General features: G+C 40.2%; 1 protein-coding gene across 1 annotated transcript; it reads right to left on the bottom strand.

Moving 5' to 3' along the window:
- Window positions 1–10,198: 10,198 nt before the first annotated feature.
- Window positions 10,199–23,637, bottom strand: MCUR1 (mitochondrial calcium uniporter regulator 1; the record flags this gene model as incomplete). The annotated part of the gene is made up of 9 exons (XM_079533134.1): window positions 10,199–10,254; window positions 11,461–11,575; window positions 12,608–12,661; window positions 15,251–15,322; window positions 17,013–17,054; window positions 18,595–18,696; window positions 21,643–21,746; window positions 23,049–23,162; window positions 23,487–23,637. 9 exons carry the CDS (start codon window positions 23,635–23,637, stop codon window positions 10,199–10,201), a joined length of 810 nt encoding a protein of 269 aa, XP_079389260.1.
- Window positions 23,638–24,466: the final 829 nt, after the last annotated feature.

The raw sequence follows: 24,466 nt of genomic DNA, 5'->3' as shown, positions 1-24,466 counted from the left end.
AGCCAAGAGGATTAAAAAAGGCAGCAAACATTCACTATTGTTACTGAGCGCAGTTCATCTGACTTTAAATAAACAACGTAATAAATCCATTAGGAAATAAGATGTGACTTCTCCAAGTCACTCTCCAGGAGAGAGCCATACCTTCAGGAAGAAAGAAATTGAAAGTTTTACGCTGGAGGCATTTCTGAGAAAAGTAAAGATGCATGCAAATAGGAATCTAATCTGTTTCTGATGGACGTGCTGGGGCTGAAAAGAGTCATTAGACAAACCTATTGTTCTTGAGCAGCAGAACAAACGAAGCCTGCTTTCCTATGGATTCATGTCCTTTGTCCCACATCTCCCTCCCATCCGCCACAGGAATTCCAGCTCCCCTTGTGCCTCCTGCGGCGCTGTCACCACCACCAGACATGAGACTGGGACAGTCTGAAGCTACAAAAACATTTACTGGTTGTCAGCACATAAGCACATGGCTGCTGGCTGGCCAGCTGGGATCCGCTTGCCTTTACTTCAGTCCAGGCAGGAACTTAACTCCTTTTCCCTTGCCCTGCTGCCAAGTGTTATGAAATGTTGGAAGAAAAAAAAAAAAAATAACACTTTATCTCCTTCAACTTTGATCAAAACCTGATTTGCCAGACAGAGTTACATAGATTGTTAGGTGTGGGACAAAAACTGATTGTGTAAGTTTCATTTCCACAGGAAACTCACAATTAACTACTTTTCTTGCTGTAAAAAAACCAAACTCAATGGGGTAAATCCCACAGTCGTTTTCAGCTGCAGTACAGCTTGCAGGAGGAATAGTAACTGACCTGCTAGTTCACACTGAAGGCTATCATCTGATTTATTTTTCAACCAAGAAATCTCTGGAAGCTTCTGCTGCTGTTGCTAAGGATGAGACCTGCCATATAGCTGAGCATTTCCAGCCCACCACATGCTCACTGTTGCCCCAAACACATTGCCTGTTCTGTGCTCTGCTCCCTGCGTGCCTTTCTACTCCCAGCTCCAGGAGAGCCCTATCATGCTGAATTTATGTGTTGCTTGGACTATAAGCTGCATTGAGCAATAGGCATCATCTGCTTGGAGAGCTCCCTCTGTCATATTTGCTTGACCTTATGTTTTGTTTTGGTTGTTTATTACAGTTTCCTCAGTACATGCTCCCTCTGCCTCCTGACCAAGCTGCGAGTCCTCTTTCAATCCCAAAAACCCCCACAAAGCCACAAATAACTGAGGATGGGTGAGGAGAGGGCATGTATCTCCCAAGCCACTCTGCTCCTTTTCCTCACCAAATCAGAACATCTCAGCTGCTGCGGCTGCCCTGTGGGCTGGGCACAGAAGGACGTGGCTCTCAGGAGCAGCAGGCACTGCTATTTCATCACAGCCAAAATAGGGTTCTGTGTGGCACTGTTGAAGGAAGTGTGATAAGCCACGGGACGGCAAGGCAGCACTGCCAGACCCCAGAGCTGGAGTGGGTGGATGGAAAAGGAGCAGAGGTTACTTGTGCCACCGAGGCACCAGGAAAGGCTTCCATTTTGTCCATTCCTCCTCAAGATGGCGGCAGCTGCCTATTTCTCTCAATCAAGTTGAGGCCCACAGCGAGGCACTTGCAGGACCAGGATGGTGAGGAGCAGCTTAAGGTAGCAGGCGGGCGCCTGGAGCGATGGGGAGCAAGCTGGTACCACCGTGGTGGGAAGAAGCCAAGTCTTGCACCTTGAGGCAGAGCGGGGAAGGTGTGAATCGCACAGGGAAGCAGTGGAGACCAAAGAACTGAATGACATCAGCATTAGGAGATGGGCACAGCGAACGTGTCCCTCCTTGCCCTCACCGCATATGTGCGTGTGTGTATACAATCACACACTTCTTCACCGCGGGACTTTTGGGAGCAGATCAGAAGATCAGTCACCGTGTAGTGAGGTGAAAAGCAGGCAGGGTGAGACTTTTCCTGAGATTGTTCACCTGCAGAGAATCTAGCAGGAAGGAAAGATAACTGAAGTGCAAATTATCTACGATTAGATGCAGGCATACATTAAAAATACAGAAATTTAAAAGATTATTACAGTGTGAATGTGAGGCTTAGTGCACTTTGGAATGTGGATGCTTCCCCTTTCACTGTGCTGTATTGAGGGTAGTAACCCATTCGTGCTGTCTTGACTTTCATATCTCAGATGCATTGGCAGAAGATCAGAAGATTGAAAAAAAAACCCAACAACTTTAAAATCACGTTTTTCAGGCTCACTGGACACTAGGGCATGACATGTGGTTTTGATCTACAGAAATTACTGTGAAAAAAAAATCACTGGCATAGTCCTGACACAGTGTTGTATGTACAACTTTGGTAAAAGATTCCAGCTAGCCAAAAATACAAGACAAACAAACAAACAAAAAACCACAAAACAAAACCAAAAAACCAACCAACCAACCAACCAACAGCCGAGCAAATAAAACAACAACAACAAATTTCCTCCAGTTTTTATATAAACCTGGAATGGAGATAGCTTATCCATGGAGTCCTGTCTTTGCTATTACACTGGATGGATGGGTGAGGGAAAGAGCTCAGATGATCACACAGAGCAAAATGTGACTACTTATGTCCATATCGATCATGTATCAAAAAGGATGAAACTGAACTTCTGGCAATAGCCTACATCAGTCCACAGCATCAGCACAAAAACCAAAGTCTGTTATAATACCTAGCTGTACATAGCTATATAGTTATCAGTCTCAGTCACAAACATTAGTTACATATTTGAGGAGCAGTTTCATTGATATGAGCTCTACGGTATCAAAAGCAACCCACAAACAGGTCCCCTGGGACAAGGTTTAGATAGAAGCAATCTATTATCCTGGCTAGCTAGGGACTCATTACTGAATGCAGTGCTCTTCATATTTGGAAAGACCAAAATCCATCTAGGGAAAAAAGCTCTTCAACTCTCAGGATCCCAGCAAAAGATTAGTCTCTTTTTATCATTCAGCAGCCCTATTTCACCCTTGTTGTAGGAAAGATTAAGCCAAGGTCTGTTGTTTCCTATCCTCAGGCAGGCTTGAATATTACCTGAGAGGTGAGAATTTGAAATGCTTCCAGCCCTGTTAGGAAGTGAAGTGAAAAATAGGCAGGAGGTACTCTGCTGCTCTTAAAAGCTGGATTTCCCAGTACAGTTATCCCAGTCAGAGCTGGGGAACTCATCCAACCGTGGGGCAGAGTTGGGGCTTGGTGCCTAGTAAGGGGCAGAAAGCAAAGCAGTTCCTTTCCCCAGGAGCACACGCATAGCCTCCCCAGCAACACAAGTGCTGAGCTATGTGTGTGATGCTTTTACACTGGCACCATGCTTTCATGTAGTCAAACATAGGCATGGGCCCATTAAACCATCCTTGCCTACAGAGCTGCTGTCCCAAATTGCCTCGTAACTTAGCAACTGTCTTGCTTCCTGCTATCACTACAGGGGCCTTTTTTAACATTATCATTTCTTAGGACTTTTCATTTCAGTATGCACATACATCCCAAGTATTTCTCCCCTTGGCTGCTATTCTTCCAGAAACAACTCACTTTTTTCTTTCTTTTTTGTCTTTTTTTTTTTGTTTCCTTCTTCTTTCTGTGTGTGTTTCTAATCTCTCTATACAATAACTCCTCATGAACATCCCTACGGTTCATTCTGACATGGATGCATTACCATATCACATAGTCTACCTGCTGCTTCAGTAAAGACAATTACCAAGGAGCAATGACCCTTTGGTAGTTTACAATCAGGAGCCAAAACATAGCACATTAGAACATGTGTATTAGATTTAGAAACAATAAGCCCACCCCAACACACATTTAAGTTATGATTCTCATACTGAGGCTAATGGAGTTATATAAACTTCACATACCTGCAGTAAAAAGCTTCATTCCATGAAAACAAGAAAGCACTTACTCTAAACCTCATTTTCTGGATTAACACACCTCTACCAGCCATTCAAAGAACAGGCAGCCACATACACTGCAAGGCAGTTGTTAAACTACTGCCTCTATTGCTGGCTTTTGTCCAAGGGGGAAGGCATGCCGTAACTCTCATTTATGGATTGAAAGAACCAGCTTTGCTCATGTTTTCCTCTCACTGTTGCTACAGCCTTATCTACTTGGTATCGTAGATACTTACACAATACACAGACTACTACCACTTTGTAATGTTTTTTTCCCCTGTGTTTGTTGCTGTTTATGCATGGTCTTGTGGCTTGTTTTATTCACAGATATTTGAGTACCTTGGAGTCTTGTGGTTTTGCTGCATGTGGCGACGTACAGTTCACTGAAATATTTAAATTGCTACTTGAAAGACAATTTGTACAAAACTTAAAAGAAGCATCAATCAGGAGACTGATCATGAACCCTTAATATAAATACACCTTTGACTTCAGCAGACAAGTAGGAGCTTGCAAGAGAGCCTTTAGTCATGTTTTAATTCAATAAACAGTTTCATTAAGAACCAGTAAATCTCTTATTAAGAACAAACTGAAAACAAACCCTTCCTTCCACCAAATCCTTCTACAAAATTAGGATAAAAGAAAAGCCTGAAAACAATGTTGAAATTACAAATGGAAATAAAAGAATCCAAAATATAATAGTTAGATGACATACTGAACTTTGGGACAGCCAATTAAAATAAGCTAGGAGTGCCCAAGTACAGAACTACGTGCTTAGCTTGAAAGGTGACAGTGGAAGAAGAAAATACCTTTTAGAACAGTGGCATTTATGGAAATGGGAGATGAGATTTCTGTTGAACATTTACCTTCTACAGTGAGCATATTCTTGCATTGCTGGGTGGTGGCTAGCACAGTTCTCTCTATCAAACACAATTAACTTCCTCAGACATTCCCAACTCCATAAAGCCACACTTTACCAAGCATCCCATTTATAACCTGTCAGGCATGGTCTGATAACCTTGGGTATAATAGGACCCTGTTTAAAACAAGTCAACTACTGACTAGCTTAGCAAACAACAATACTGTTAAGCTTTTCTAATGCCCAGGATGCATTTTTACCGAATAGCAAAAAGAGAGGAATATCCAACTATAATTTTTTAAGAGCAGTGGCCATGGGTAACACGAATCAAGATTATTACAGTTGAAATAAGCCACATAGGGAAGCATGCAGCGAATCTGACTGGAATGTTGCTAGGAAAACAAACAAACAAACAAACAAACAAACAGAGCAGTTCTAAAAAAGCTTAATTTTTGATGAGGGCTGTTTTTCAGAGGAAATATTTAAAATATTAAGATCCCCGCAAGAATTTTCCTGTGAACTTCTGGGAATGTGAAACTTACCAGGTATTTTTCCCCAACCTCCATAGAATTTCATCTTCCTAAAAGCTTCCTATACCCCAGTACTTCTGAACGGTTCTGGAATAGAACACATGGTACAAACTAACTGCATCAAATGAAAATGATAAATGAGAACAGAAACCCACAAACAGTATCCACACTGTGTATGTTCAGTCTTACCAGTGCATCACCAGGGATTACTTTTTTCCCATAGCCTATTGCCCATGGTTTACTTGCTCTGGAAAGCTCACTGAAAAGTTGAGTAGCTCAAAAAGCTGGGCCACTGCTCAGGCTTAGTTAGCAGCTGTGGAAATCGAAGGAGCTGTGCATGTCATCAGGCATTAGAACTGACATTTATGAAAGCCATGATGTAAAACATTATCAAAATTGTCAGCCACTCTCTGGTTCTGATTGTGGCAGGTAGTCTTTAAGGGGATCTTCTGCAGCAACCTTTGTACTTATTTACTCCCTTCATCACTGGGACAACTCTGTAAACAAATAATAATTGGTTCACTTTTGCCACAGGAAAATAGATCTTGGGTAAAGACATCAGCGGTAGTGATGCAGATTAATATGGACAAAATCACAATCAAAAGTGGCGAATTGAGAAGTTTCCTATTTGTGGAGTAACGTGCTTTGCCAACAGTACTGCGTAAGAGGACTACATTACTGCTAACAATGGAGAAGGACATAAACAATGAGTTCTACCTTTCACACAGAAACTTGCTCTGCCTCCCTTCCCACCCATACTGAGATAATTGTTACGTACCCTATTGAGACAGACTCTGGAGCCCCGTACACAAGCTTGATTTGATCAAATTCAATTGCCTGCTGTAAGCAAGCCATTATTATATTCATGTACCATGCAGCTCTGTTTGAAGTTCTTAAACACGTGCAGCAGAAATACAGCCTTCTTTAGTCACACTAAGGCAGTGACAAGAGACTGTTCACAAGGAGGCTTGAATCAAGCTGATGCAATTCAGAGTACAACAAAGCACCTAATGAACTTCTAAGAGTTTGATAGAGTGCATACTGGAACAGTGCAAGGACGTACGGCACTTGAAATATTACAACACATTAACGTGCATAACTACAGGGATAAACCTTGGCCCAAGACTGGTATTTGCCTCCATTCTTTATTACCCATTTCCAGTATTTTAATACCAACTAGGCATCCTTCCAAGAAAACTGGAATTTTCTCCTCCTTTGAACAGACAGAATTCAATGGAATGCTATGCAAACACCGGCGTCTATGATCTTTGTCTAGTTACAGATTTTCATGTAGTGGATTATTCATGTTATGGATTACAGTAAGTTGTTCTGACCTAGGATTTAAGTGTAAAACAAAGCATCAACATCACTGATCTAAAAAATGCGGTAACAAGGTTTAAATAGTAATAATAATAAACTACGTGTTTTAAGGCCAAAGGAAGCTGTTCTAACAAAAGCAGCAGAGCCTCCACCTCCAAAAGCACACACACTTGCTCATGCTGAAAACAAACCCCAATATTCCAGGCACAGCTGATTGCAAACGAACTTTCTATTTATTGGCTGAAGCAAATTAACTGCTCATGCAGTGCATTTTATTCTTAGGCTAACAAAAAAACAACAAACCTATAAATTGAAGAGATGGCTAGAGAAATAATTAAAAAAACAACACAAAACACTACAGTCAGAATAAAGAAAGAATTTCAGCATGCAGCTTTTATCAGTATATTAAACCATCCCAAAAGGTAACTTTATGGTTTATTTATTCTTGGAAATTTACAGGGCGGCTTTGTAAAATTCTTTCCAGATTAGTATCAAGATGGGAAAAAGATATTCCACTTGATTCCTGGAAACTCAGTGGGAGATGCAAAGGCAAGTTTTGCTCCTGCCTTGCAACTAGTAGTTCAAAGGAACTAGTCACAGGAATTTAGCTAACTGCAGGTACAGGAGAAAAAGAAAAAGACAGTTTCCCCATGTCAGGTCTGTAGATGGCAGTAAGAAAAACAAGTCTTTTTTTTTTTTTTTCATGGAACTGGTATGATTCAAAATACCTAGAAGGCAAAAGCGTGCTTTCAGTACATAGGTACTGTCAGTGACTGCACAGAGGTTGGATTTCAGTGTTTATGAAGATCCTAGTTCAGGGGACGTTCACTGCTAGAATAAGGCTTAAAAAGAAACATGATAAGTATGCAGAACATTTGCGTGCAGGGGAAAAAAATGAAGCAGACTTCACACCTACATTAAAAATAAACTCCCATTTGTCAACTTGTATTTTTAAAAATAACTTCAGTGTTCTGGGAAACAAATGATCCAATCTCCAAGAGAGAGAGGCCTCAAGAGCACGTGACTGCACAGCAATGGCTGTTAGTAACAGTTTAGTGAAACACTTGAGCTGAGGCCAGTGAGAAGGATGGCTCACTGACAGATTTTTACTGCAGGCAAGGGCTAAAACAAGACACACAAGCAGCTAGATTCCATTTCTTCTCACAAATTGCTTCTGATACTAAACATTACACAGCACAGTGCAGCAAGTCGTACAGAAAGAAATTGGGAAGGAATTTAAGTCTCCTAGTTAGGAATCCAGTGACACTCAACTTCTGTTTTTCAAGCTATTCAGCAGTATCCTGATGTATTTGCTTCTCATCTGCACCGAAAGATTTTTAATTTGCTTTTGTATTTTGATTTTAAATATTTCTTTGAAATTAAAGCCATATATTTCCAAGTACAAATTCTGCCTATTGGGAATGCCAATAAATGTGATTCATGTATGAGACTGCTAAGCTGATCTTTAAAATCGGAGGAAGAGATCAGAGAACACCTATCCTCATACAAAAGAGGCAGCTTTTTTACATCACACTTGAAGACTTTATAGGCTAGGAAATACTAATTCTTTCCTATTAGTATGTAATTCAGGAGAGTGAAAGCATAAATGTTATTTCCTGTTCAGAACACTCACCAAAGACTGTGCTTTTACTTGCTTTGCTAATTCCAGGACAATGCTATTCTGTAATCTTTCACATCCTCCCTCCACTTGACCCCCAAAAGCAGCCTGTTTGCATAGAGATCTGTTTTCAGCCGAACACACACTGCATTTAAAATTATTTTTAAAGAATTAATTCAGCAACTATTATCAGATGCTTGAGCGTGCAGGTAAAGATGCACTGATTACAGACGTATATAGGCCTCTCTACTCTGGAAAGATGGGAATCAACACTGAGATAATTCCAAACGTTAAATTATACTTTCTCAAATAGTGAAGCTCAAAACATACAAAAAATATTTTCTTAAAAAAAAAAAAAAAAAGCCAACAAGAAAGTGAAGAACTCCAGTACAGATTCATTCAATTTCGAGGAGCACAGGGAAACTATTATTGCTAATTAATAATCTCTACTGGCTGCTCCTTCCTCTTTGGAGTGTTCTAGTGGCTGCTGACTTTACTTTCAATCTTAGCTTTCAGTCTCATGAACAACAACTTACCTTAAAGTAATTACATTCAGATTAATTGAAAGAGTTGTACTTATAATGAAAACATCGTAATTCTATGAAATATATGAAATTCTTTATTTCAAGTTTGCATCCACAGTCATACATCTGTTTGTCCTCAAATCAGTTTGCATTGGCAACCACCAAAGTTAAATAGCTTTTATGACACAGACACAAGGTAACCAGACAGCTTTACTTTCATTAAACAAAGGCAGACTGCCCTTGACAGCATTTATTACCAGTGCATAGGTCATTCTCTTTTCCTATATTTCAATATTTACAATATTTCCCTTACATGGAGGAACACAGATGACTATTACTAAACCTGTTACTTCCTGAATGAAAGAATGATGGGTATATGTACCTGGATACACAGGGTGCTTTCATTTGTAGCTTTCATTTGCATTTGCTAGTTCACAAGCTGTTGCTCAGAATGAGTTTAAATATCCTTACAGATCTCCACTACCACTTTCATCATTATATCACTATCCAAGTTCCACATTTGAAGTACCAGTAGGATTTTTTTTTAATAAGACAAGAAAACAAACAGAAGACAGACAACACTGCAGTTCCCTCATGTATGACACTGCTTCAGAACCACCCATAAAAAAATATCCTTTCCAGAAGCACCGATTCCTTTCCAACAAGGAAGCAGCACCACAGAGAGTTTGTATAGTTGAGCCATAAAGTAAAACCAGTGTATTTTACAGCATTTCAAATTCCCAGTTACAGTGGTCAAGTTAAAAATTAGCATATGGAATGAGTATCAGAAACTTATGTATAAAAAGGTGAGTTAGTAAAAAACCTACAGATTAAAAGCAGAACTAGCAGCAAACACTGCTACCATTACACAGTGCTCATGAAAGATGATTGATTCGATGGTCATCTGAAAAAAGAAGCTGATGACTGTACTGTTATAAAAATGGCAAGACATATTTGATCATAGTAACTCTATGATCAAGTGTTAGAAGGAGAGAAGCAAGCATGGTTCAGTTAACACAAATCCTACTTAGGAGTGCTTCCAAGCCACAAAACATTTAGTTTCAGTTTTATACTAATAATCACAACTCCAGTCCAACAGATGCAACTAACTCTGGTAAGCACGTCTGAACAGACAACAAAAGGTAATTCCTAGTGCTTGCAGCTCCATACAATTGGTATGAATGTCAGTCTTTGCTTATATGGCACTTTGCAACAGCAAGGCATACTGCAGTTCAGAATGAAGGAAAGTAGCACAAGTGCTTTGATCAGAGGTAAGGTTCAAATTGGGCATGACATATGTACAGTTTGTTTCCAGGCACGCCTTTGGTTACATTCTCAATACAGTCTTCTTCACAAAAAAATAAATAACACATTCAAGACTTGAAGTTCAAGCAAATATTTTTTTTTCCATTTTCAGAAAACAAGACAGTAGAAGTCCCTTTAAAGTGATGCTTTATTACATCCATAAACGATAAAATCCCAGTGCTACAGTAAGGCATGTAAATACTGAACCTGAAAGAAAATAGAAGTGGAGAAGACAGATAAGAAATCATTAGCTCTTGGAATATATCTTCAGAATTCAGAAGAATTCAGAATGTCACTGCACTGCTAAAGATATAATCACCACTTCTTTCCCATATAAGAAAGTAAGGTTTTTAATTTACAAAACACAAACAATTTCAAGGCAGAGGGACACAGAAATGACAAAGAAGGAGGGAAAAGGAATGTGCAGGAGCTGGACTGGAAGACTATCAAAAGGTTGGACAAAAAAAACCAAACAACACCTTAGCTGCTTACCATTCGAAAAGAGATCGAAATGGCAAGTTACAGTTGTAAAATGAGGGATAACAGGGTTATTAAATCACAATCAGGTATTCAAAAAAAATAAGTGCAAACTACTTTATTATAGCTGATCAATTTGTGTTTTGTGGGGTTTGTTACTATTTCTAGTGAATGCAATCAACTTTTGGTTTCTAGATATACACACAGAAGATTTTTGCCACTGTTTGCAATGGAAGCAATTCAAGTAAACATATTTTGCCTCCACGATAGTAGGGATGATGGGGAAAAGAGCTTCCCCTCACTTTAGTAAGTTGCCTTTTATTTGTCAGTAATGGCTCTCTGTAAAGCATATCCCTATAGTACAGCACTGTAGATGTACTCGTGACAAAACCTGCTGTGAAAGAATAATCAAGAAGTCTAAATCAAAAGAATAACTTCTCCTGTTCATTTAATAGCACTACAGACTTCGATAACTTTAATACTTTGACATTTCTCCTACAAGAAGCAAGAGCAATAACTTATTTGTTCCTAATGCATATATCTGAAAAATAAGTATTTGAAGAATTTGATAATTGAACACCCAGAAAAACAGAAGCATTCGATTTTGTAGACAGAGCTCAATCAGACAGATAAACACAGGCTGCTCTTATAAATTAAGCTGGGCACAGATGAAGCCTTTCACTCTTACTGACAGCCAATCTTTTAGATTTCTCACACACGACTGCAATACAAAGAATGGAAAGAGCATACAGGCATAGTCCCTGCAAAATACAGCTGCAAATTACAGAAAACTTTCTCTGCTAACAATGCTGCTGATATCGACTGAGACTGCTTAAAGTACTCAGAATTTCTTTGAGCCAGGGCCTTCATGAATACAGTCAATGGACAACTTGCAAAAACACTGCAGTTTAGTAGGTCCACCACCAGATGCCTTACCTGCTAAGTACTTAATATTGTCGAGTTTGTGTGATTCCAGCATTGTTTTCAGATCAGCAACTTCTGTGTCTATTTTTCTGTCTGTTTGGGTCAGAGCTCGATCTTGTTGTGCGTGCTAGAAAATAGAACAGACTTATAATTTGAACAGTTCCACGTTTATTTAGAAATGTAACCCATTCCTCTAAGCTGTACTTCCAACTCTTCCTTAAATGTGTGTTAATGAAGTAATTTGCACTCAAAGCAAACAAGTTTGTTCCTTGCTTACCTATCTAAGGAACTGAACCCAGTAAATTTTCATTACACGTTCACTAAGATGTAATCTAGAACATGGTCTTATCTCAATCTAGCAGCATAATCACTCACTTTAATGTGTCATCTGGCCCACAGATGTTCAAGTCACATCTCAATTATAATAGCTGTTGAGAAGTCTAGAAGACTCTTGTGACAGAAACATACTGGAAGAGCATGACAATTTATGGCTCCTTAGAAATATCAGAGTAGGTCTTTTGATGTAAAAAAAATGTCTTCATTTTCTTCATCTTGCAGTGAATTCTACTACAAAAACACTAAAGAATGACAGCCAGAATCTGATTATGACAGAAGACAGGACTTCATAGGAAAAAAAATGGGATTAAATTGTTACTCAGAAAGGGCTGAAAGCTCAAGCTTGTAAACTCAGAACAGCTGCTCTGCTGCTGCTATTTTCAAACCAGCACTACTGACACATTGCAATCAGTTAATGATTTATGGCTAAAGGTCCTCCTGCGACTAATTTTCTACAGTACAGAAATCAAGCAAAATTAAGAGGAATTCTTTAGTAAAAGCCTCCTTTAAAATCAACTCAAATCAATCAAGATATTGGTTTCAGTTCCAATGAAGATGGAAAAAAATCACTGATTTAAAAGAAAATAGCCCACTGAACAGGTTATATGTGTGTGTAGACCTAATAATATACATAAGCCTTTTTATTCTGTAGACACTTCATTTGTTTGTACCACCATGGAAATACACAGAAAAATAATAAATCTCAATGACATTTTGTACACTGAAGGGTCTCAGAGCATGAGCAGCTTCAAAAAAGAGCACCAGCTCTGTAACACAAGTAAAAAAAGCTTTGGTATATAATAACAAGCTACCAAGTTCTTACCAGTTCCACTATTTCTGTCCTCATTTCAAGTAGTTTTCTTTCATTAAGTGAATACTGGAAGGGAAAAACAAACAACAGACAGATAAATAGGATATTGTCTTCAAGGCTTTTCCCAAAGCATGATTCCTTTTCTGTTCTCTGCTTCCCAGTTTTCTACAGAACTGAATCTGAACACCCACGTTGTCTGACAACACCTGAAAGATATTATTGCAAGGTGACTGCTGTCATTGGAAAGCTGCATGCAGACAGGTGTTCAGCTCACACTGGAACGATGGTATACACTGAAAAGCAGATGGCAGAAGAGTTGGCAGATTGGCACTTCTGCCAAAGACCTGTGACTCTGAAGGGCAAATGGCACAGATAACTACCTCAGAGAACACAGACACCAAGACTGAACCATCCTCTTTCTTCAGTAAGGGGAGCAGTTTTTAAGTTATCAGAGCAAACTCAGCTACCAAAGATGTTTCACCAGCGTTACAGGCACTCTCTATTCAAAATTTTGAAATGGTCAGGATGGTACTTGAGGAACACCACAAAATGCTATATTTGGTAAACACGGAGCATTTGTATCTCATGTTAAGTCACTGGGTCAGAGTCACCTGAAAGAAAATACTGCAAGTCACAAGTCCTGGGTTACTTAACTGTAGTTATCTGGATTCAAGGAAAGGTAAATCCAGATTCAAGAAGCATACATTTAAGGCAGGCAGGTACCTTTCTGACTCATGAACTGGCATTATTTGACATATGTAATGGTTCCTATCCACTACTGAGCAATTCAATTACTCCTAGGACAGCTGCTAAGCCATCAGTCTGTAGTGCAGAGTATTAAGGTCATCAGGCTCCCATCACAGAATCCTCAGTCACACAGTGATAACCTCAGCTACTGACATTCCCATGTGGAAAGTTGCTTTTTTTTTTTTCCTTCCAGTCTAGAGGCTTATTCCACTTTGATATCAAACTCAGATTAATCTACATAAATGCCTCAGCACTGAAAAACTCTTTAAATTACCCAGAACACTATTCAAACTTCTATTAGACCCAAAGATCCAATCCATAAACAGCACAAGGCTACATAGAAAAAAAAAATAGAAGAGACAAACAATAAGATGCCTATAATTAATAAAACACGTGTTGCTAAATTCTGCAAATTGATGATAAGGACAAAAAAATTCAGTAGCATATATTGCCTCAAAGTAAAATTCTTCAAAGCGTTAAGATAACAAAACAATACAATTTTTAAGTCATGTTTGAGGTGAAGTTTAACCTAGCAATGCTCCATCCCTGGAAGTCTTCAGGGCCAATTGAATGGGGTTCTGGGCAGCCTGATGGGTGGCAACCAGCAGGATGGCCTTTAAAAAGTCTCTTCCAATCCAAGCCATTCTATGATTCTGTGTAAATGGGACCCCACATTAATAAACTGATTATCACTATCAAATGTGGCATTACATTTAAAATAAACAATAAACAATCCTTCTGTTACAAAAGACCAAGACATGTCCGTAATAACATAAGCACATAAGAAGAGGAAAGGTTTACCCCCCCACCCCCAAAATTAAACTGGGAGATTTCCCCTTAAATCCATGGGTTTTTGCAAAGCAGAGAAAATGTAGTTCTGCCAGATGCATCTTGATGTTTTTAAACAGCAAACTTAAGGCACGTGAATATAAGTGAAAATTTGTTCCATGCTTCAAGATTTTCCAATTCAATCTGTATCGCTGCAGATATACATCAGGGCATAAGCAGGTGTGCTCTAGCTAATGAAGGCTTCTCCAGGAAAAGTAAAATGGAACAGACTTATTAAAAGATAAAGCACTTAAGAGTTTGAAACACTAGAAATGGCTGACATGAGTGCTGGCAAATTAAGATAATCTCCTTCAGCACTTCGAACACACACCAAAAAATGCCTTATATCCAAACAGTTCTTTCTGTCCAGATTGCAAGTAAATATTACTCCTTCATTACCTACCTGTGATAAAAAGACTGAGTTACAAACAAAATCTGCAGTAAGATGTCACTAAAAGATCTGTCCATTTTGATGATGCAATTCAAGTTCCTAAAAACTTTCAAAAAAGATCTAAAACCAGACTTCTATTTAGAATGCTCCACCTAATGAAAAACAAAACTACCCTATCTTCTGATTTTTCAGGTATGTTAATCTAATTGAAAAGCTTGTCCACTCGGTTCTGCCAGATATTTCAAAGTCAAAAACAATTAGAATCAGTATCAGTTACAATAAAAATTCATCACAACGACTTTCACAACAGGCACTGCCTGACAAACTAGCCACACTGAAGCCTCTTGCTATAGGGAAAGGAAACATCCTCAGTAATGGCAAGATAATGACATGTTTGTACTTAATTCAATGAGAAAATAGAGCTGTGCCAACAATACAGAAAATCTCAAGGCTAGTCAGAATATTTAACTGTAGTACGTTAATACTGATATGGAAACAATATCAAGAGACAGACACACAAAAAAACCCCACAGTACCTTGTACCACAGCAACATAAGGATGAGTAATTTAGATTAATAGCATCTTGAAAAGGAATAACACCACAGACTAATATTAAACTGATGTTCTTATCCAAATTTGGAGATTGTTCAATGTTTAAATGTTTCCAGAAGAAAGCAATCAGAACTTACCAGTTCTTTTACTCTGCTCTTCTCTAGGTTTAGGTTTAGTTTGTTATCTGCACGAACTTTGGTAATTTCATCCTTATGGGAACACAAATGAGAAAGTGGTGTAAAGATAAAGAATTTCTATTTAATTATAAGCAAAAAAAGTCAGCCAAAACACTGTGCCTCTTTTTAATTAGAGAGGAACTGGATTCTGAAGACACAATGTGCATAAATTTCCAGAGTACAAGCATTCCTACCCTTCCACTGGTGTTCTGCAGGATGAGTTCATTCTCACTGGGACAAATCAAAAACTAACAACTACTTTTACACCAGAACACTCAAAGCAACAGCTGATGAAGAACACAACCTTCTACAAATTCTGGGAGCGTTTCATAAACCCATGGCTCACCACTTTTAGAACTCCTTGCCCATGCACACTTGTAAACTGGACTTCTATGAAGGAATCTTGATACTCAACATACTTTAAAAACAGTTTTCAACTTCAAAATTTAAAAGGAAATCTGTTTCTGAAGACTGCATCCAGGCTCTCAGAAAAGAACCACTGACAACTAAGAAGACAGAAAATGTTTATTATTTTTAAACACATAACTTGAAACTACCACTAAGTATTCTGCTTCATGGATAGCCCTAAGCAACCCCTACTTTGCTTAGTGACAACTGCCATTTTATATTAACTTCCCAGCAGGAATTCTAGCCAGATGACACTTTGTCATAAGACAAACTGCTGATCAGATGAGTGTGTGGGAGAATCAAAAGACTGATGATGTTCTGGGATATTCTGCAGTTAAAAATAAGTAAACATCTCTCAAGTAGACCAATATCAGCTAGACAAGACTTCATTAAGTTTCTACAAATAATAACGACATTCAATTTCTATGCTAGGATTTTTGAACTTTAACTGTGTTGTAATTAGATGTCATTACAGCACAATGTTACAATTTAATGAAAATATTTTGAAGGCTTTACAACACTGTGTCATTTTGTCCTTCAGAAAAAAAAAAAAAGCATGAGCAAAATTATTACAATTATAATTTTATCTTTACAGTAAGAAGTTAAATTTAAAGACACCTAACTTAAAGATGACTCAGATCCTTCATGTCCTACCAGTGAATATGCTAACTCATTTATATGCAAGTGAAACAATAAAATAAGTTACAAGACAAAAATCAGATGCTGAATGTATTTTAGAAAGAGTATTCTGAAAGCCAGTGTGCATTAAGCACTTCATAACAAAACAGTTTCCAACCTTAATCATTCTTGCAAGAATTTCTACCTGCATAAAAGCTACACTTTCATCTAAGTAACAGGTTTTGAAATCATCTTCATGAGAGAAAGGTATTTTGACTGTTAGTCAGGAGAAGCAAACTACAAAGAGCAGAAACACAGCACTGATTATTAAACCTAAGAAGGACCTGCAGATCATTAACAAGTGTTTCCTCCACAAATTATTTTTTCTTGCTAAGGTCATTTGCTAACAAACAAGTGGGACCAAACCAATGGTCCCAAATTTACTGGCTAAGTCTGTTTTAAATTCTGGACAGTTACATTTTAATTCAGTACTTTGTGTAAACACAGTAAGTTTACAGTTCTGTCATCATAAATTAAATATGTGTGAAATCGACTTCGTTGCAGCCCATTCTATCCCATCAATTTCAATTACAACAATCAAATACAACCTTTACAATAAAAATCACAACAGCAACATTTTTTTTTTAAGCAAATAAGACAGGCCTTAATTCTTGATTATGTTGGTACAGTATCTTACCATGACTTGCTTCTTTATCTGCTGGAGTTCCAGTTTTATTTTCTGGGAGAGCAGAAAAAATGTACACTTTAGTATTGTACACAAAAGCTGGCAACCTAGACATGTGAACCAATTGGTATGATCAGTAGCAATGATTATAATCCATACTGTGAAAGGAAGGGGTCTTAGTTTCAGCTGGGATGGAACTGCTTTTCTTCAGAGCTTCTGATATGATGCTATGTTTTAGTTCTAGGAGAAAAACAATGCTGATAACACACTGCTATTTACAGTTGCCTGCTAAGCAGTGTAGTACAGAGCCAAGACCACTTTCAGCAAAGGGCCCAGGGAGCTGGGAAGGAACAGAATTAAGACAGTTGAATTAAACTGACCAAAGGGATACTCCACACCATAGGATATCAAGCAGAAGGAGTTCTTCTCTCTTTCTCTACCATTGCTTGGGAGGCTAGCTGGTCATCAGTCAGGGGGTGGTGAGCAATTCCTTGTGCAACACTTGTTATATCTGTTATACAGACATAACTATTTTCCTTTTCCCTATTTTGGTAAATAGTTTTATCTCAACCCATAGGTTCTATTTTTTTATCATTTTTTAATTCTCTCCCACATCCCACTGGGAAGGGATGGTGGAATGAGTGGATGACAGTGCAGTGCTCAGCCACCTGCCAGGTTAAACCACAACAGAAGGCAGAATGAATGTGGTTTAACTTCATTTATATCCTGAGTATGTTTGTAGGCAGACCCACCTGTACATGTGTGTACTCAATCAGTACTGCATATTTCCAAACAACAGCACAAGACAGAAGCTAGCACTTTCCCACAGCACTACAGGTGGCCAAATGCACAGGATGGTATTAGCAAGAGTAAACACAGCCAAAAGCAACTGATTAATCCCTCATGCTTAGCATTCGTGAGCTTACATCAGAAAAGTTGTGTCCAGCTTTAGGCTCCTCCATACAAGACATATGTTGGCACATTGGAACAAGCTCAATGGAGAGCCACCAAGATGATGGGAGACTGCAGCAAGTGGCATAGGAGTGGAGAGTGAAAAGAGAAAGAGCGTGCGAGACAGCAAGCAATGTGCTTGTTTAGCCTTAAAAAGAAATTGCTAAATGGTAATCAAAACACAGCCAGCAACTCCCTTAATGGTTTCTGGCAGTCCCTTCCAAGCTAAATTATTCTCTCACTATTTCTTTCAAAAGACGTATGAAATAAGAATAGCTGTAGCACTTTCTATTAATTCTAGTGTATGAAAATTATCAGAACAAAGAAGAGCAACAGCTGCATCAACAATTTATGCCCTACAGCTCAGCAGTTTCTTCCCTCCTCATTGTTTTATTTTTTACCTCGTGTGTGATCAGGATGATTTAAGTTTTTGCCAAACTTCACAAGATTCCTAACAGCCTATTTTCCCAGCTTCCATCTGGATGGAGGGACATCAACAGCCTTTGGGTCAGCAACTCCTCCCAGCTTTGTATCACCTGCAAACTTGCTGAGGGTGCATTCTGCCCCTTCGTGAGATTATTAAATTGGTGTTAACCCATATTAGCACCCAAGTCAACCCCTTGGATACAAAACACTTTTTTACCTCGTTTTCTGACCGAAGTGCTGAAAACTCACTTTTTTCCAATATAATCATGTCCTTTTTCAATCCACCAATATGGGACATTATTTGTTGAAGAGCAATCTCCTAGAAAAAATAGAAGACAAGCCTCAGAACATATAACCATAATGCTTTTTCTCATCTGCGCATACAAATACAACAGGCTAAACCCCTAAATCTTTAATCTGGCAATTTAAAATTGATTATCTTAGTTTCAAAGAAGGTGAGATAAATTAAGAGAAAGTGACAAAACAAGCAAGTTGTGCTGAAGTGTTAGTAATGTTTGGGGAAAAAAAAAAAAATCAGCAATGCTAACACAGATCAGAATAATTCAAGTAATAGCCTAGGATCTGGTTTCTTCTAAGTCTTCGAATTCTTAACCTAGCAAAGGCATTGGGGAGAAAAGATGCCCCTGTGCTAAATGAGCAAAGCCAGCTTTCACACCAAGACTCCCCAGTGCTACCCTACTCCTGTAATTTCTTCTTTTTCCACCTTCCTGTGGAAGAGAGCTCACTCCACTTTTCTATTCAGCTAAGCAGAAGCATGCACTACACTTACACTTTCAACCACTACTCTCAGTGTGACAGAAGTGAGCTACCAGAAGACAGACAAGCATCCCCCTCCATTTTGGAGGATGGAAAGGTCTGTACATGCTGCTTCAGATGCTACTCTACCCACATGCAAACAGGGATTCCCCTCTCTCTCCTAAATGCCTCCCACTAATAAGCAGATCCTTGCTTTTGATTCTGGATTAACACCATTACAAATCTGACCCTGCAACTTGGTTTTTGTCAAGTAATGATATTCTAATTTACAGCACTGCGTGGCATCTGGAAATGCCATGTTAGGCTACCTGACTGTAAAAAAAAAAAAAAAAAAAGCAGTGGGTCAATGTGCTGGAAATATCACAGAAGATCTACAAAAAGATACTGCCATGGATATCTCCTTTCTTATTCCCTATGTGTTCAGCTTATTTTTATTCTCTCTCCACTGAACTCATCGAAAGAATTTCTTCCATTTTCCATCTCTTTCTCATTTCTATACATATACAACACGTACATGCGTTTTTCAAGGCTTTTATTTATCTCTTACCTATCCAATTATGGCCTAATGGCAATAACTACATTCACAGTTTTCCAAATTCTCTTTCAGTACTTCATTCTCTTTTAGTACAAGCCCTTGACCACACAAAGACTATAACAAAGCACACATTTACCATGTCACCCAGAGTTCAGGTTAATACACACCTCCTGAGCATGCCATATAAACTTGTGCAGTTGAACTTCAATGACAGAAAGTCACCTGAGGGTCATATTTAGCACAGTCACAGAAAAAGGGGAAAAAAATATATCTACTTTCATTTCAAAAATCTGGGAATACGAGGAGGTACAGATGCCAACAACTGCTTATTGTTACACACAGTGGGAGAAAGGGCTCTTGAACAATGCATTCTCTGATACAGTGCAGAATAAATTCAGCACAGGAGAAGGGAGTGCTCTTGCATCTGCCTTTCCTGGAATCTAAGAGTTAGAAAAGATGGACTGAAGCCTCCCCATACAGAAGGTGATGCAAAATCCACTACTTAACGAGCAGCCCCACTGTTCTTTACACAGAGAGTGGTGAGGTGCTGGAACAGCTGCCCAGAGAGGCTGTGGATGCCCCGTCTCTGGTGTTCAAGGCCAGGTTGGATGGGGCCCTGAGCAGCCTGGGCTGGTATTAAATGTGGAGGTTGGTGGCCCTGCATGTGGCAGGGAGGGGTGGAGATTCATGATGCTTGAGGTCCTTTCCAACCCTGGCCATTCTGTGATTCTGTCAAGACTATTATACTGTGAAGCCAGCAGCTACAGTTCTCTCACATTAAGATGACAGATTCTCACATTAAGATGGCAACTTAGCTACCACAAAATTATTTGAATCCTTTGTTTGGAAAATGTCTTGGGGCTTGTGAATCCCAGCCTCACAAAGCAGTCTAAGTACTTCACTTACTGCTTCCCATTAGCATGGCCTACTTGACACACTTATGTGTCTGGCAATGCCAACATACTGGATATTGTGAATCACATTCAAAAGATGCTTAAGTTCCATATAGAGCAAGTTGTGTCTCACTCTGAATTTCAATTTCATTTCTGGAGTCGGATGTGCCTAAAATATTCAATACTTTCATGTCTGCTTGCTTAGATAGATCTGCCTGTGTACAACCTGACAAAGGGCTCCCTCCCAAAAACAAAACAGCCATTCTCTCACAAATTCAGTTCAAGTCCACCTAATTTTCTGGTAACCAGGATGGATCTCCAGCTGTTCAGAATTATCAGCCCATTTTCAAGCAAGTTTTCTTCAGTTCCTCTCACTGATTTACATATATATTACATATGTGTGTGTGTGTGTGTGTGTGTGTGAGTGGACTTAAGAGTATACCTTGAACAACATATGCATCAAAAGAAACAGACAACTCACTATATCAGTATCCAAAACATACCATTCCTGTGCATTATCAGTATATACAACTACACTAACCACACACTAAAAGCAATGCAAAGAAGTGTTGCTCAATTCTAATACAGTATGAACGTCACTATGACAGAAAGATAAATTTAGAAACAGAATACACAACAGAATGGTAAATTACAGGAGGAAATCTTCAGGAGGAAAACGTTGCTGTAAAACTAGAGAAGAAAGTAATACAGGGGCTGTTACTAGTTAATCCCATGCATAGAGTATCTCCTATGACTGGTAAGAGCCTTTTCAGGAATTGTATTCAGGTTACAATAAAGCTAGGAAGAAACAAAGAAACAAATAAATACCTATTAATGAACACTGTACCAGATCATAGTTCCTAAGTGTCAAGATCCATCTCAATGCTTTGATAAGTGAGATTCAAGACAAAACTCAACAGCCAGTAGATACACATGGATAGCTGTTCATTTTCAAGTTTTTAAACATTGTCTACCAGTAAATAATACAGCAATGTGCACTTCATTAGCAGGCACACTAGATCTCTTCTGTCTTTAAACTTTCCACCTTCTTTGAGCTAACCTGCTGCACTTTGGTCACCATGTCCTTGTAAATCATATCCAGGTTGGTGTTCACGATTTTCACGAATGCAGACACAATCACCTCCGACTGCTGAGTAGTGAATCCTGAGCACAACAAAATACAACAATATGATCATTGAATCACAGAATCGCTCAGGTTGGAAAAGACCTTCAAGATCATTGAGTCCAACCACAACCTAACCATCCTACCCTCACTCTAACAACCCTCTGCTAAATCAGGTCCCTGAACACCACATCCAAATGGTTTTTAAGCACATCCAGGAATGGTGACTCAACCACCTCCCTGGGCAGCCTATTGCAGCGCTTAACAACCCTTGCTGTAAAGAAGTTTTTCTTGATATCCAACCTAAACTTACCCTAGTGCAACTTGAGGCCATTTCCCATTCAGAGACTTACTGCAGGACAGCTGATGAACAATTTCTAATATTAATAACAAAGCTTTTTAAAAAAGCAGTCAGTAACGAAAGGTAATAAAACATATTCCTTCCTATCTAGCACTAGCAGAGCACAACCAACAGGCAATACAACCAAATTCCTCCAATCCAAAATCATGCCTGTAATATACATAGCTGTGTCTGTAGTACAGCACTATTACAACATCAGCAAGATAAATGTTGAAAGTTTTTTTCTAAAAGCACTATGGAATGCCATCTCTCATGTGGTTATTTCTATGAGTAAGAACCCTAACATTCAAGAGCAGATATCTACTTTTAGTACACTGTAAGTAGTACCACAGGAGACAGGCAAATCTCAGCAATTCCCAACAGAGAAGAGCTCTGATTTTAGGCCTACAAGCACCTGAGTCCCTATAAAAATACACTTTGAACTCTGTACGTGGTGAACTATCATAAAACACAGTTTCAAATACGTAGCAGGTTAGTGTTAAAAAGCAGATTTGGGGCCTGAGAGTGAGTCACTTTCAACAGCAGAGCTGATTTAACCATTTGCCATCACCAAAAGGTACCCTTCCTCCTGCTGCTATGTATGTCCTAGTGCTCACACAACTGCTCTGGGAGCTCATTAAACTAATGTCTCAGAATGCTAATCGAGCCAAAGGAACTGTAGTTTCCTAAGAATTAGGTTGGCACACACACGAAGACTGAAACTACACGGGAGGAGAAAGTGACTGGGATCTCTGCTTTCCAGTAGCAATTTGGCTGCATGTTCCTTCCTCTTAGTGTTACTGAGGTAGTGAAGGCACATCATGAATCCAGAAGGATCTCTTCCCTTATGTTTTAGGGTAAGAGAAGGAATATTGTAGACTGCATTCTACGCTCCATCCCAAGAGCTGCATTTTACAAAGCAGCCCGCGTTCAATCGCATTACAAAACAAACAAGCTAAGAACCCACCCACGATCCAACCCAAGGGACTGCGTAGCAAATTACCATGTCCTTCCAGGAGGCACACCAGGGCATGAGTGTCAAAAAAAAGCTTCCTACTTCCCAGCAAGGAAACGCTGTCCTTGCTTCGTAAAAATGAAGGCACGGAGTTGCTCACACCTGAGAAAGACAAGCGGAAGGTTGGACATATTTTTACGAAACAACAAGAAATCGACACGCGAGCTCTCCAGGAGCTTCCTACTGGCCGCAATAACGAAGCAACGCGCACCTTCGCCGCAGCAGCCTGCAGCGACGTGCACCGACTGCCTCGAAAACCCCAAGGGATCTGACTGCTAACTTCTACGAGCACGAAAACCGACGGCAGCGCCGCCGCAGCTCCGAAACACCTCCCAGGTCCCCCACATCCCAGAAGGACCCCACCGAGGCGCACAAGCGTCCCGCTTATCAACGCTCCAAACCACGCTTTCCGCTCCCCTCTCTCACCGCTCTCCCCGCAGCGCCGCGCCCACCCCGCGCCGCCGCTAATGGCGGCCACCGCGCGCGGACGGGCGGGCGTGAGGCGGTGACGTGAGGCGGAAGCGGGCGGGAGGGCGCCGTGCGACCGCAGCGCTAACAGCGCCCGCCTCGCGGCCATGCCGCCCGCTCCCAGCGGCAAGCGAAAAGAGAGAATCCACCGGCGCTACCGGAAAGCCATGGCTGGGCACCTCCCTTCCGCTGCGGCCGTCGATCCGCTTCCGTCTCCGGAGTGGAGCTTGGCGTTGCGGATGGAGCTCTGCTGCTCGTCCCGCGTCACGCCTCCCAGGGTGCTTGGGGCCGGACGCGGGCACAGTGCTTACCATCACAGAATCACAGAGTGGCCAGGGTTGGAAGAGACCTCAAGCACTATGAATCTCCACCCCCCCCCGCCACATGCAGGGCCACCAACCTCCACATTCAATACCAGCCCAGGCTGCCCAGGGCCCCATCCAACCTGGCCTTGAACACCTCCAGGGACGGGGCATCCACAGCCTCTCTGGGCAGCTGTTCCAGCACCTCACCACTCTCTGTGTAAAGAACTTCCCCTGACATCCCGTTCAGAAACACGTGCAGCACATGGCGGAAGAGATGTTGTGGCTGCATGTGGGTCAAGTGCTACCAGAAGGGATTTCAGGGTCTTGGGATGACAGCTAAAGGAATTGAATGCGCGGCTCATCTTTTCTTCTTTGCCTCCTGTATTGGGTAACTGCACAGAAACAAGGCAAAGGATCACTTCTTTAAATACCTGGCTTTGGGGCTGATGCCATTGCCACAACTTTGGGTTTTTTGACGGACGACTCGCCCCCATGGTTCTGGGATTGTGAGCACCAGATGGGGTTTGCCTTTCTCAAAGAGGGAGAAGGGTCCTTGGGTAAAGCTAGCGGGACTCACTGGGAGGGCTTTAAACTAGGTGTGATGGGGGGGCAGGGGGAACACGAGCCTTCCCA

The sequence above is a fragment of the Tetrao urogallus genome (assembly GCF_951394365.1).
Source record: "Tetrao urogallus genome assembly, chromosome: 3".
Taxonomy (NCBI): Eukaryota; Metazoa; Chordata; class Aves; order Galliformes; family Phasianidae; genus Tetrao; species Tetrao urogallus.
The sequence above is the reverse complement of the archived record's forward strand: the minus strand, read 5'-3'. Positions and strand labels throughout refer to the sequence as shown.